Raw genomic sequence first — 12,272 nt, 5'->3', positions numbered from 1 at the left:
GACAATTTTATCTAAAAAAAGTCCAAAAGCTCAAAAACATTATGGAAACTCGAAACCTGAACTGAATTGATTTAGTACGATTCAATAATAATTGATTTCTTATGTCATTCGGTTCAATTTTAGTTTGAAAAATGAAAAAACCGAATACCCCAATCCAATTAAAAAAACCGAATGAAACCGAACTGACCTCACCCTTACTCAACATAATAGGAATGAGTATTGCCTTGTCCATTTCCACCTGATGTTGAAAATATATTGTTTTGTATCACTTTGAGATTGTTCATTTTACATGGAAACAAGAAGAAAACATGGCTGTTAGAATTAGAGCGATAGATTGACTTGAGAAATAATTGTTCGGAAGAATATTGAATCGATAAAAAATCAAGCGAACTAAATAAAAAGTTCAATTAAAAGTTACTTAATTTGAATTTAAACTAGTTTAAATATTTAATTTAATTTTTATAATTTATAAAATAAATATTTATGTTTCTATAATTAATTAGTTGTGTCTAGTATTTTTTTATTTTTTAAGTGGTTGAATTAATTAATAGTTTAACTATTGGACCACGATACGTTTTTACAACATTAGAGCTATACATATTGGTTGGGGGCGGGGAGTGTCGAAGTATTGAAGAACATTGATGGCAATTAAGCTGTTGTAATCAAATTTCCGTATTATAAAATAAAAAATTATTTAAAAAATTAGCACAATCACATGATGTGCTGTGTTAACAACAATAATAATAATACAAAAAAAAAAGGGAACAAGCAATTATTTTAATTTAATTTTTGGGTCATCACTCAGTAGGTGAGGAATCAAATTGCTGGGTTTCCTAGTTTTCTTCGATGTCCATCATTGAGCAAAATGGAAAGCCAATGAGACAAAGCTCTATTTTGGTATAAAGTTTGGCAATCAGTGCCTTCAATATTATATATATGTGTATATATATATTATAGCCTATGATAATTTACAACCATGGTTAATTTCCCATTCTTAACTAAGCCTTATGGTCGACCTGTTTTAGAGAGAAAAGTCTAAAATTAGGTTTAGGTAACATGGGAACGTCTGTGATTGTTGAGAAAATTAATTTGTTATATAATTATAAGCATTGACTTTCACTAATACGGGTTTAATTCAGTTGGAAAATGCCTGTTTAATTTCCTTCTAAACAAACACTTCATTAATTTATTTCCCTATTAGGTGTCATCTTAGGTACTTTGTCAAATTTTGACATTGCTCAATCACTCTCTTTTGCTCTTTGCCTCCATTTTGCATGTGACAGAAATATTTTGGTTTGGTGGGTTTCAATTTTAATTAATAAAAATATTATTTAAATTTATTATAAAATACACAAATATTAAGTCGGAATAAGTATTTCGGTCCCAAATGTAAAAGAAAAATATTAAAATATGTTATAAGTTTTTATACTCTTCATAAATTTAGAATTTAGTCGTCGTATTTTTATTTTTAAGAATTTAGTCCCTCTACTTTTCAGATTTCAAAATTCTAAGTCCAACTATGTTAAAATTATTTTGCTAAATTTAGGTTCTTACAACAACATTTATTAGTTACATTACTACCTAGTAAATATTTTTTTTATCCCAAAATGTCACACCAACTCATTTAACAGAAAAAAAAATAATAGTATTAACAATTGAACTTAAATTTGGAATTTAAAATATAAAAAAAAATTACTAAAAATAAAATAACTCAATTGTAAATTCACTAAAATACATCAACTTATGACATCTAAAAATATATATATAAGATTTGAAAATTTTTTTCCAAAAATTTCTTCCCAACTTACCAAAAACAGTGTTAAAGGATGAACTACATTATCCCTTCCATTCCTTTAAAACCCTCAAATTCAAATGAAATGAAAACTTCAATTAGGGATAATTTTATTAAATATTCAAGGAAGTTCCTGTTCATTTACAATCTAATTATGATACACAATTCATTAAATACAACACATATTTGATGTAGTTGAATTAATGAACTCACATGGGAGATATGGATGTAACAGTCCATCTACATTATAAATTTCTTGTGGGGACAAACAAAACTTTACTACATTTTATATTTTCGAGCTCTAATCCCATAAACTCCGCTTCATCTGAATTATTATACGAGTATAATTTTGATACTGACCATCACCACTTTTCTATTCCTATCATTTTGAATTCCTATTTCAACTGATGATTAAAAATCAACCCAACGTTTAATTTTTTTTAGAGTTTACTATAAATAAATACAGAAAATATTTTTTCGACTAATTATAAACAGAATCAAATTACATTATAAAATTTGATCTTAAATATTTAAAAATTCGAACACCATTTTTTATCCAACTACTAAAATATCATTCATAATATGACGACTTTAAATGATATTAGAGATTCAATCACACAAAACACAAGCATTTGAAATGGAAATATTTTGATGAATTGGATGATTGTATGTCTAGGAAATTAAGTAAAAAGCAAGCAAAAACAATTAGAGTTTGGGGTTAAGCTCAATTGTGTGGCGACATTGATGGAGAGAAAGTTTGCAAAAGTGATGACAAGAGATTGCAGGTTTGACTTATTTTAATCTACGCAATCCTATGAGATATTTTAGATACGTTGGGTTTTTCATTCTATCGGGGCATGGTTTTGTGATGAAAATTGGTTTATTGTAGAGGTTTGTTATCATTTAGTTTAAGGTGTTTGGCGATGAGTAAGATGTTTTAATAGGTATTTATCATTGTAATCTCATAAGTTTTATTTTTAATAAACTCAAATTTGATTGAGAAAACAACATTTAAAATACATATGGGGTTTTAAAATAGCAAGGTATGATTTGAAACTACTTAATGACATATGAAATGTGTACGATATTAAAATAAAAAATTAAATAAAATTGTAAGTAAAACAAAATTGAAACACATTAAGAATCATATTAAGAATACTAAATGAATACAATTTGTTTATCATGGTGTTATCATCAATCCTAAGCTGGTGTCGAGTTAATTTGTGACACCAACTCAGTCAACAATATTATTTATATATAAAATTAATAAAGGTACTAAAGTATGCATAATAAAATTAAAATGTACAAAAGAATTAAAGTAGAAACTTGGTTGAGTGATAAAATTAAGGTTTTACTAGTACAATTGTAATTACATGTATTTAAAAAATCAAAATATTATTATATAATAATTTATTTTAAATATGAAAAAAAAAATTAATGTGAGCTCAAATTAAGAAGTTAAATAAGAGTATAAATAGAAATTTATTTAGGACTGAAATCAAATTTTGTTAAATTGAAAAAAAGGAAAAAAGAAAGCCTTAACTACCACTACATGTCAATTCCACGTCCCCAAACAAGAGCGTCGAGATAACCTTTCGTTGGTTCTAGTTACGGCATTGCTGTCACTCCCACCTTCCTTCTCCTTAGTCAATATTACCCTTATCACAAAGTCACCCGACCAAAACAAAGAGAACACGAGATTATTTCCCTCGTTGGCTTGAGTCCAAAACAATTCCCTTTTCTTCCCTAGCCCACTCTCCCCAAAATACGCGCTGACAAGCACGTTTAAAATGTATAAAGACAGGGCAGTCAGTATTTTCTCCTTCAAGTTCGAAATCCAAAAGCAAATTAACGCCTTTTTCTTCTCTTTGCTGAGCTCTCTCCCCCAACATCACCATGGCAGATAGGATATACCCTAAACAAGCGACAAATGGCACCGCCGCCGCAACCAACCCTTCTTTTCCAGCCACTAAAGCACAACAATACGGAGCCTCCCGCCCTGTCTACCGTCCACAACCCGAACGCCACCGCTACCGCCGCTCTTGCTGTTCTTGCTGCCTTTGGACCACCATAGCTATCCTCGTTCTCATCCTCATAGCCGCCGTAGCTTCTGCTATATTGTACGTCCTTTACCGCCCTCACCGTCCGACTTTCACAGTTTCCTCCCTCAAAATCTCGGCACTTAACGTAACCTCAGCTTCCAAGCTGATCACCAACATCAACCTAAACGTCACAGCCAAAAACCCAAACAAGAAAGTCGTCTACAGTTACAACCCAATCACCGTAGCGCTTGTCACAGACGACGACATCGCTATTGGGGAAGGTTCCTTCGGTTCCTTCGTGCACGGAACTAAAAACACGACCCTCTTGAAAGCTGCCATAACTAGTAGCAACCAAGAACTCGATGACGCGTCAGCTGCCAAGTTGAAGAAAGCTTTGAAGAGCAAGAAGGGGCTGCCATTAAAGATAAAGCTCGATACTAAAGTGGAAGCAAAAATGGGAGCATTGAAGACACCAAAGGTCGGGATAAGGGTTGTTTGTGAAGGGATTAAAGCTACCGGCCCGAAGGCAAAATCAGCAACCACAGCTTCAACTTCTAATGCAAAATGTAAGGTTGATTTGAGACTCAAGATCTGGAAATGGACTTTCTGATCGACGAGAATATTTTGAGAAAGAGAAACAATGGAGAAGAAAAAGGTTTGTTGTTTATTTTATTTTATTACTTTTGTTATGGTTGTTTTTTTTTTAAAGTTGTGTCGTTATTTTTTTAGGGAGGTAATATGTTTGCAAATTGGGTGATTTGATTGTATAGGGTATAGAAAAATGTAATGTATACGTTATTTCTTTTCTTTTTCAATATATATTTTGGATTTTTCATTTTGTTGTTAGTTCTTGTTGATTAGTGCACAATTTCTCTTTCCCATGTTGCAAACAATTTTTTTTAATAAAATAAAATTGTTCATACTTGTTGGCATCTCATCGATTACAATGTATTATAGCATTCAGTAATAATTCTTTACAATGTTTTTCCCAATAGTTATTTTCAAGAGGGAAATGTAAATATAAGCTTATTTTACAGAGAAGAAGTTGTGTGAGCCAAATTTTGTAAATTAGTAGTAGCCGTGGAAATTTATTGAGTTGTTTTATCCTTTTGATTTATCACGGCTATTGGGTTAAGGTTAGCATATAATTGGACCAATGAATTTTGATTTCCATATCTGATTTTATCACTTCTACTTGACTACCCAAGATTTATATTTTTACTTTATCCTATAGACCATTAGATAAACGTTTAAATTATTTTTCCTCAAAGGGCCCTCAAGTATATTTATTTTTTTCATTTTAATATTTAAACTTTTATTTTATTATTTAATTTTTTTAGTTTGAAAAAGAATAAATATCATTTAGCAATTAAAATAAGATTCGATACATAATATGCTCGTAGGTATCATCTATAAGTAAATGAAATAAATATATAGGAGGATCAGCACACACAAAATAAGTCATCAAGAGAAAATACTTTTTGAGAATGACTCAGTTGTAAACTACTCCCCATATAAGCTAGACCGTCTCTTAGAGCTCACAATTCAACCTCTACACTCATTGCTTTAGGAATGTGATGAAAAGAACCGATCAACCACCCACCATGATGATCGCAGATAATAGCACCAACATCTGCCTTTCCCGAATTACCTGTAGAAGAACTGTCTATATTCAGCTTAACCCAACCTTGCAGAGGAGATTTCCATGCAATTGGGATGGTGTATGGAATGCTAAATTTTCTCACAGTGACCGAAAAAGCAAAAAATTCCCCAAAATTAGTCAGAATACGCTGCAAGAAACCTCTTAGAGGCCTATTCTTCGAGAACACTAGAGCATTGTGGCACAACTAAATTTCCCATAAGGTAAAGGAAAATATAATATACCAGGGAATCTGTGGGTGTTGAATCCAATTTTTGGACGTGATATTAGTCAAAAGCCATTCCTCCTAATTAACAGATGCAATGGATTGAAACGACAAAGGTGGAAGACATCAGTCAATAAATTTCAAGTGGTGTAACAATCCCGTACGAGGTGGTCTATAGTTTTTTTTATTAGAACAGAAGGGGTAAAGATAAACACAATTCATACCTTGACGAAACATGCGAGACTTGGTGGGGAGAGCTTTCAACCCAAATTTCCATGAAAAAGAAAAAAACTTTGGTGGGAGGCGAACTTTCCATGTCATCCAGAAACTTTGATGTGACAATATCGGGATCACTACGGGAGAGAATGAAAGAGTAGGCTCTACCTAAAGAAAAGTCTCCAGATTTAGAGGGACCCCAACAAATAGAATCCATAACCGACGAAATAGATGGTATGGCAGTACTTAAGAGGTGCAACACCGCGTTACCCAACCTGATTGTCAAGTCTGAGTTACGAGGTGCCATATTTATTGCCAAAGCAATTACGGTCGAACTACATTCATTTACAAATCGTTAAACACTCACATATAACTAAAATGAGTAGGGGTGAGTATTCGATTGAGTCGAGTCAAATCAAGTCAAAAAATTTTGAGTTAGTTGAGTTGACGAATCCTATTTTAGCAACCGAACTCAATTTGAATTTTTTTCGAATCGAGTCAAAAAAATTTGAGTCAAGTCGAGTCGAATTAACGAATCTTATTATTTATACTTAATGTTCCGTTTACATAGACCGATTATTTTACTAGTAGACGAAATACAATCTTTTAGATTAATTTTGAGAAAAGGAAAAAAGGGAGAGTGGGGCGATTCGGGAAGGAAAGTAAGACTAATGGGTAATCATTTATCAGAACAACATAGATTTGCCTTTTAACTTGATAGTTTTGACTTTTAACTTTAGAAAAGGTAAATATTTATCAAAACAATGTAGTTTTGCCCTTTTTATTTGGATTTTTTTGATAACTTGAATTAGGGGTGAGCATTTGATTGAATCGAGTGAAACTGTTTGAGTTAAATTAGAAAAATTAATAATGTTAAATTAAAATCTTGTACAATATAACTATTTCCATGTTAGAACACAAAAATTTGAAACAATATATATATTTGAAAACTTGTTTAAAGCAAAATAAAAAATATATATATTTTATTATGATAAACTTAAATCATTAATCACTTATTTAGATACCAAAATTATTATTTTATTAAAATTTTTATATATTTTTTAGTTTTTTTTAATTTATAATTTTTTTAGAATTTCTATAAATATTTTGAATTTTAAAAAATATTTTCAAATTTTGAAAATTACTTTGATTATTTTGTAATTTTTGTTAAGAGATAGACCAATTTGCCCATTTTCAAAATTTACAGGGTCCAAAATGGTATTTATACTAATCTGTTATTCGAATTATTCGAGTTATTCGAATTGTAAAAATTCAACTCAGCTCGAACTCGAAATCCAAAATTTCTTATTCGAGTTGACTCGAATAACTCGATTCAATTAACTCAAAATTTGAATTTTTTTTTATTTTTTTGAATCGAATCGAATTTTGCTCACCCTTAAAAATGAGTATATAGAGCGATACATAATCATTTTCGGGTCTTATTCAAGCTTATGAAAGCTCTTTTTCTAACCCGATGTCAAAATAGGGCCAAAATTTAAAAATTCTAAAATTTTAGATTGACGTCGCGAATAAGACGTAGCTCTTTCTGTTCTACCTCACTCCAACAACATTGGTAAAAAAGAAGGTGTAAGCCATCTGATTCAAGAGCTTTAGTTGGTTTGAAAGACCAAACCACCTTAGCAATCTCAATATCAGAAATTTCCATACATGTTAAAAGTTTGTCAAACTCAAATATCTATGGCCAAACATTGTCTCCGCCAATGATTTGAAAAGAGGAGGAAACCCCAAAGGTAGTGAACAGTTTAAAAAAATAGTTCGAAATAATTAGCCCTTCAATTCTGTTAACAGTTCTTTGAACTAGAGTAGATAAATGGAATAAACGACTGTTACATTCCCATTGAATTATCTAATTTGCTCGAGATTTTAAGACCCAAAGGAGTTCTTGATCTATCGTAATTTGATACGTCAAATTAGGTTCTCCAATACAATTGATAAGCTTATTCTTAAGCAATTTAAGTATCTTTTATATGTTTTTGTCAATTTTTAGTTCTAAGCATTAATAAACGTTTTTGTTTATTTTTATAACCTTTTGAGAAGCAAATGGTTAGACGCAACATGGGGGACCTAACAATATGATTGAGTGTAGAAAGTCGATAATGATCCAAACTTGAAGAAATCATCATTCAAAGGTGGGGTATCGCGACACTGAGGCATGGAAGTCGTGATACCCCTAACAGTGCTGAAGTGAAGAAAATTGGGCCTAACTCCAGTGATGTCGCGATACTAGAGCCTAGGTATCGCGATAGTGAGACCTTTATGACTTCGAATTTCAATACTATTTTGGATATCGCGATACCAAAAACTGGATATCGCGATACCACTGCCTAGTGAGGAGAAAATTGACTACAGGGGTGGTTTTTGTCCAACACCAATAAGAAAAACTTCTAAGGACATTTTGGCCCAAAATTTTAGGTTGTAAACAAATGAGAAAGCCACTTTTGATTGAGAGAAGAAGAAGACTGCTCACTTTTTACTTTCCTTTCCATATTTTTAGCTTTTAGTTGTCGTTTTCTTCATTTTTAGGGTTCAGTTTTAAGCTTTTTATGGTTTTGATGATAGTTAGTTAGTTAGTTTTTACTATAGCTTGGTTTTATTTGCATTTTAGTACTCCAACTCTACTTGTATTTTCAGTTTAATTCTTACTCATTAATATAGCTTAGCTTCATTTCGTTTTCTTTGGCAAAAATATGAACTCTAGTATTATTTTTCACCACCATTGTTGCCATCTTCATCTTCGCCAGCAACCATTAAGAAGTCACTAAGCTTTGTTAAACCCTACTTTTCTTCTTAATTTAAAGCATGCTTTGAATTTTTTTTGGGTTGTTGTTTATATTGGAATGATGATCAGTAGTTAAATTTATGGTGGTTGGTTGATGAAAATGTTGTTTGGTGATGTATTAAAGAGACCATATAAATAGGTGAGACCAAGAGGAGATCCTAATTCATTTAGCCTGAGTTAGTTCGACGAGGTTGAGAGATAAACTGGACTAAATCATCTAATTTAATAAATTGGTGTCCGAGAGGTAAAAATTGAGCCAATTAAAAGTAGAAGCCTTTTAGATCCCTAATCCAAAGACTAATCAACAACCTGGAAATCAACCAACCATTTATTTTTCTTGAATTGTTAATTGGGTAATTTTCCTTGTTTTACAATTTGGTTTTCCGTAGTGTTAGGTAGCTAATTAGTGTAATTAATCCTTGTTAATAAATTGTCGTAATATGAAACTTAATGAGTAGTTAGCTAGACTTTTTAGGAATCACTTTGTACTCGAACTTTATTAGGTTCGATCCTTGGAATACTTGAGTGTTCCATTGTAACACTAAAAATATTGCAACTCGACCTGTCACACTTGCAATATACTACCTTATTATTAATTGTTTTAATGTTGATTATCAGCCCAATGCACACACGCCGGGGTGCAATTAATTCTTTTTCCCTAGTCACAACATTTAAGTTTGTGAGGGTGACTTTACGCAGGTTGATGAGGAACAAATAAGGGGTTTTAACTAGGGCTTTCAAAGTCCCTATGCACCATAAGTCGACTCTTTTTCTTAAAAATATTGCCAAAGGTGAATTTATTTCATTAAGATAAGAGGCTCGTAAAAGGTGTTATGGTGTCTAGTAAAAAGAGACTCAAATAAGTCTAGAAATTGTTCAAAATATGTTTAAAGTCTAGGTGTTCAAGTCACATTGATTGGAAATGAAATGAACTATTTCGTTTTTGCTAGCCATGATTATAAAGACAACTTAGTAAAGAGCAATGATATGATAGGATCTGAGGGAGATGTGTAATCAAAGCATTAAGGTACAAAAGTTTCTCGCTAGGATTTGCAAACACATAACGAATTCCCTCTTGAATAAATTTCGAGACATTCGTGAGATTTGTCCAAGCAAGCCTCGGACATTTAAATTAGTGGTGAAATTCAAGGGGGCTGGCAGGGGCCCACCCTCCCTAAAATGGAAAAATTCTATTTAGGCTCTTTAAAATTTTAAAATTATAATGGTAAAATTACATTTTATCTCCCAAAAAATAATAAAATTTTGATTTAGTTCTTTAAAAATGATAAAGATCTAGACTATTAAAATGAAAAAAATTACATTTTTACTATCATAAAATTATACAATTTAATTTCAACCCCCCTCAAAAATTTTCTGACTTCATCCATGCTTTAAATCCAAGATCAATCATATCATGTAAAAAAGAAAAGAACTCTGATCAATTAAATAGTAATAAATTTAATACTCTTCCATAAAAGAATCTTCCTAAAATACCTCTTATAAAATTTAAGATTTACATGATTTTTCGATATATATTAAAATTTTATCGTCCTAAGTAAAAATAGAAAAAGAATAGCTGTTTATAAAATTTAAGATTTACATGTACAATAAATAATATGATTTCTATATATATTAAAGAGCAACTATTTGATGTAAAAATTGTGGAGTTCTTATTAAAAATGTGACAAAAATCTTATTTATATCTTTTACCATACTCTTAAGACAAATGTCACTTTCAATCCTTGTGTGAAACTGAAGCTATAAATGAGATAAATTTTCACATATTAAATATAGTATTTAGTGGTTGCGGAATATTAATTTTTCTTGATCTACCCCTTTAAATAAATGCTTTTATTGAGAAATAAGAAATGATTAAGTGCTTGCTTGTAATTCGCAAAATATGAGTGTCGGTGGGTATTTTAAAGTATGGTCTCAATTCTCAAAGCTTCACTACCATTTCTTGGAAAAACACCCCCCCAAATATATATGTACTACAGCATGTGGATCACACGAAACAATTGGAGTATATATTTTAGTGGTTTTAATATAAATTACGCTCAATTATAATTTTAAGACAGAATCAAGTATAATACTAACAAATATATAAAATAATTTATAAATGAAAAAAAATATCAAAGGGAGGGGCTCTGTTCATTGAAAATTTTACAATCTAGCTTCACCATATTTGGCCTGTATTCCATGATTAATTTATCAATTTCACAAAAATTAAACATTAAGGTTGAGGGAAAAGTCTTCAACTGAGTTATTAAAAAAAAACTTTTAATTAATATAGAATGAATTCAAAGCATTTTTAGATTAATTTATGAGTAAATATTTGATATCTTTTTTATTTCACAAGTAATTTAAAAAAATGTAATATATTTCTGTTTTAAAAATATTTATTTTTGATATTTTATTATATCTCTATAAAACACTTGTCAACTCTATAACCCTACTGATAAAGTCTAAAAATTTAATTAATAGTGTACTGAATATTTTCTCTAAATTGATATTGTAGATGAACTTAAACAATTATAAATTATAATTTTATATTCATACGTTTTTATTTGAGAAAGTTGACACAAACCAACAATTCATAATACTTTAAAATTTAAATAGTAAACTGGACAACCATGAACGAAGGAAAATTTTGTTTTCCAAAAAAATATTATGTAAAAATAAAGTGAGTTTACTTTTTGCATTATTTATCTACAGTAAAAAAATTCTATAAGTAGGTTTAAATGATGCTACCATAATAAAATAAGAGAAAATATTTAGTATACTGTAGCATTTTTAAATTTTATAAATAAAGTCAGAAAATTGATAAGTCTATATAGTGATATAATAAAATATTAAAAAAGAATATTTAGAAAAAAAAATGACAAGTTTTTAAAACTACTTGTTAAATAAAAAAGTAAACTGCTTATGTTAAATATTAACCCCTAAAATAATGATAAAATAATTAAAAAGGGCATTTAATATTTTTCTAAACCAGATTGTGGAGTTTTTTTACTCCACCACCCGTGAATAAGGTAATTACCTTTTTTTTTTAGTTGTTAATTATAATATTTTAAAATAAAAACAAAAAATATTATTATTATTTTTTGCAACAGGCCCAAGACCAAACAAACCCAAAATTTGGGTTAGAGATTGTCCATTTAATCAGTTCAGTGCATTGGACACTCAAAATCTGGAACAATCCAGATTCAATCTTCTCATTCCATTTTTGGGTTAAATATGTTCTAAGTCCATTTATTTTTTATATTTGTAATTTAATCTTCTTTACTTTTTGGAAAAAATAATCTTTTATTTTTATTTCTAAGAATTTAGTCTTACTTTTTCAGATTTCATAATTTAAGTTCAATTTTTAATACTGTTAAAATCCTATTTTAAAATTTAACTATATCAATAATTGAATTTGCATTTTTACATTGAAAAATTAAAGGATTAAATTTATTGAAATAAAAGTAAAAAACTAAGTTCTAAATATGCAAAAACTATAGGGACTTAAAAGCAGATTTTAACCTTTTCTTATCTTTCAGATAGAGTGACGGGAA

The 12,272-nt window shown here is 29.9% G+C and overlaps 1 protein-coding gene across 1 annotated transcript; it reads left to right on the top strand.

The window, feature by feature from the left end:
* Positions 1-3,493: 3,493 nt before the first annotated feature.
* Positions 3,494-4,669, top strand: LOC107906101 (NDR1/HIN1-like protein 13). Its single transcript, XM_016832962.2, has one exon. The coding sequence runs from the start codon at positions 3,689-3,691 to the stop codon at positions 4,442-4,444; it is 756 nt and encodes a 251-aa protein (XP_016688451.1). The 5' UTR covers positions 3,494-3,688; the 3' UTR covers positions 4,445-4,669.
* The last annotated feature ends 7,603 nt before the right edge of the window (positions 4,670-12,272 follow it).

The sequence above is a fragment of the Gossypium hirsutum genome, chromosome D05 (genome assembly GCF_007990345.1).
Source record: "Gossypium hirsutum isolate 1008001.06 chromosome D05, Gossypium_hirsutum_v2.1, whole genome shotgun sequence".
In the NCBI taxonomy this organism is placed as follows: domain Eukaryota; kingdom Viridiplantae; phylum Streptophyta; class Magnoliopsida; order Malvales; family Malvaceae; genus Gossypium; species Gossypium hirsutum.
The sequence above is the reverse complement of the archived record's forward strand: the minus strand, read 5'-3'. Positions and strand labels throughout refer to the sequence as shown.

Bases quoted from the DNA above. Each gene is read 5' to 3' on its own strand.
- LOC107906101 (XM_016832962.2), top strand. From the start codon at position 3,689: ATGGCAGATAGGATATACCCTAAACAAGCGACAAATGGCACCGCCGCC.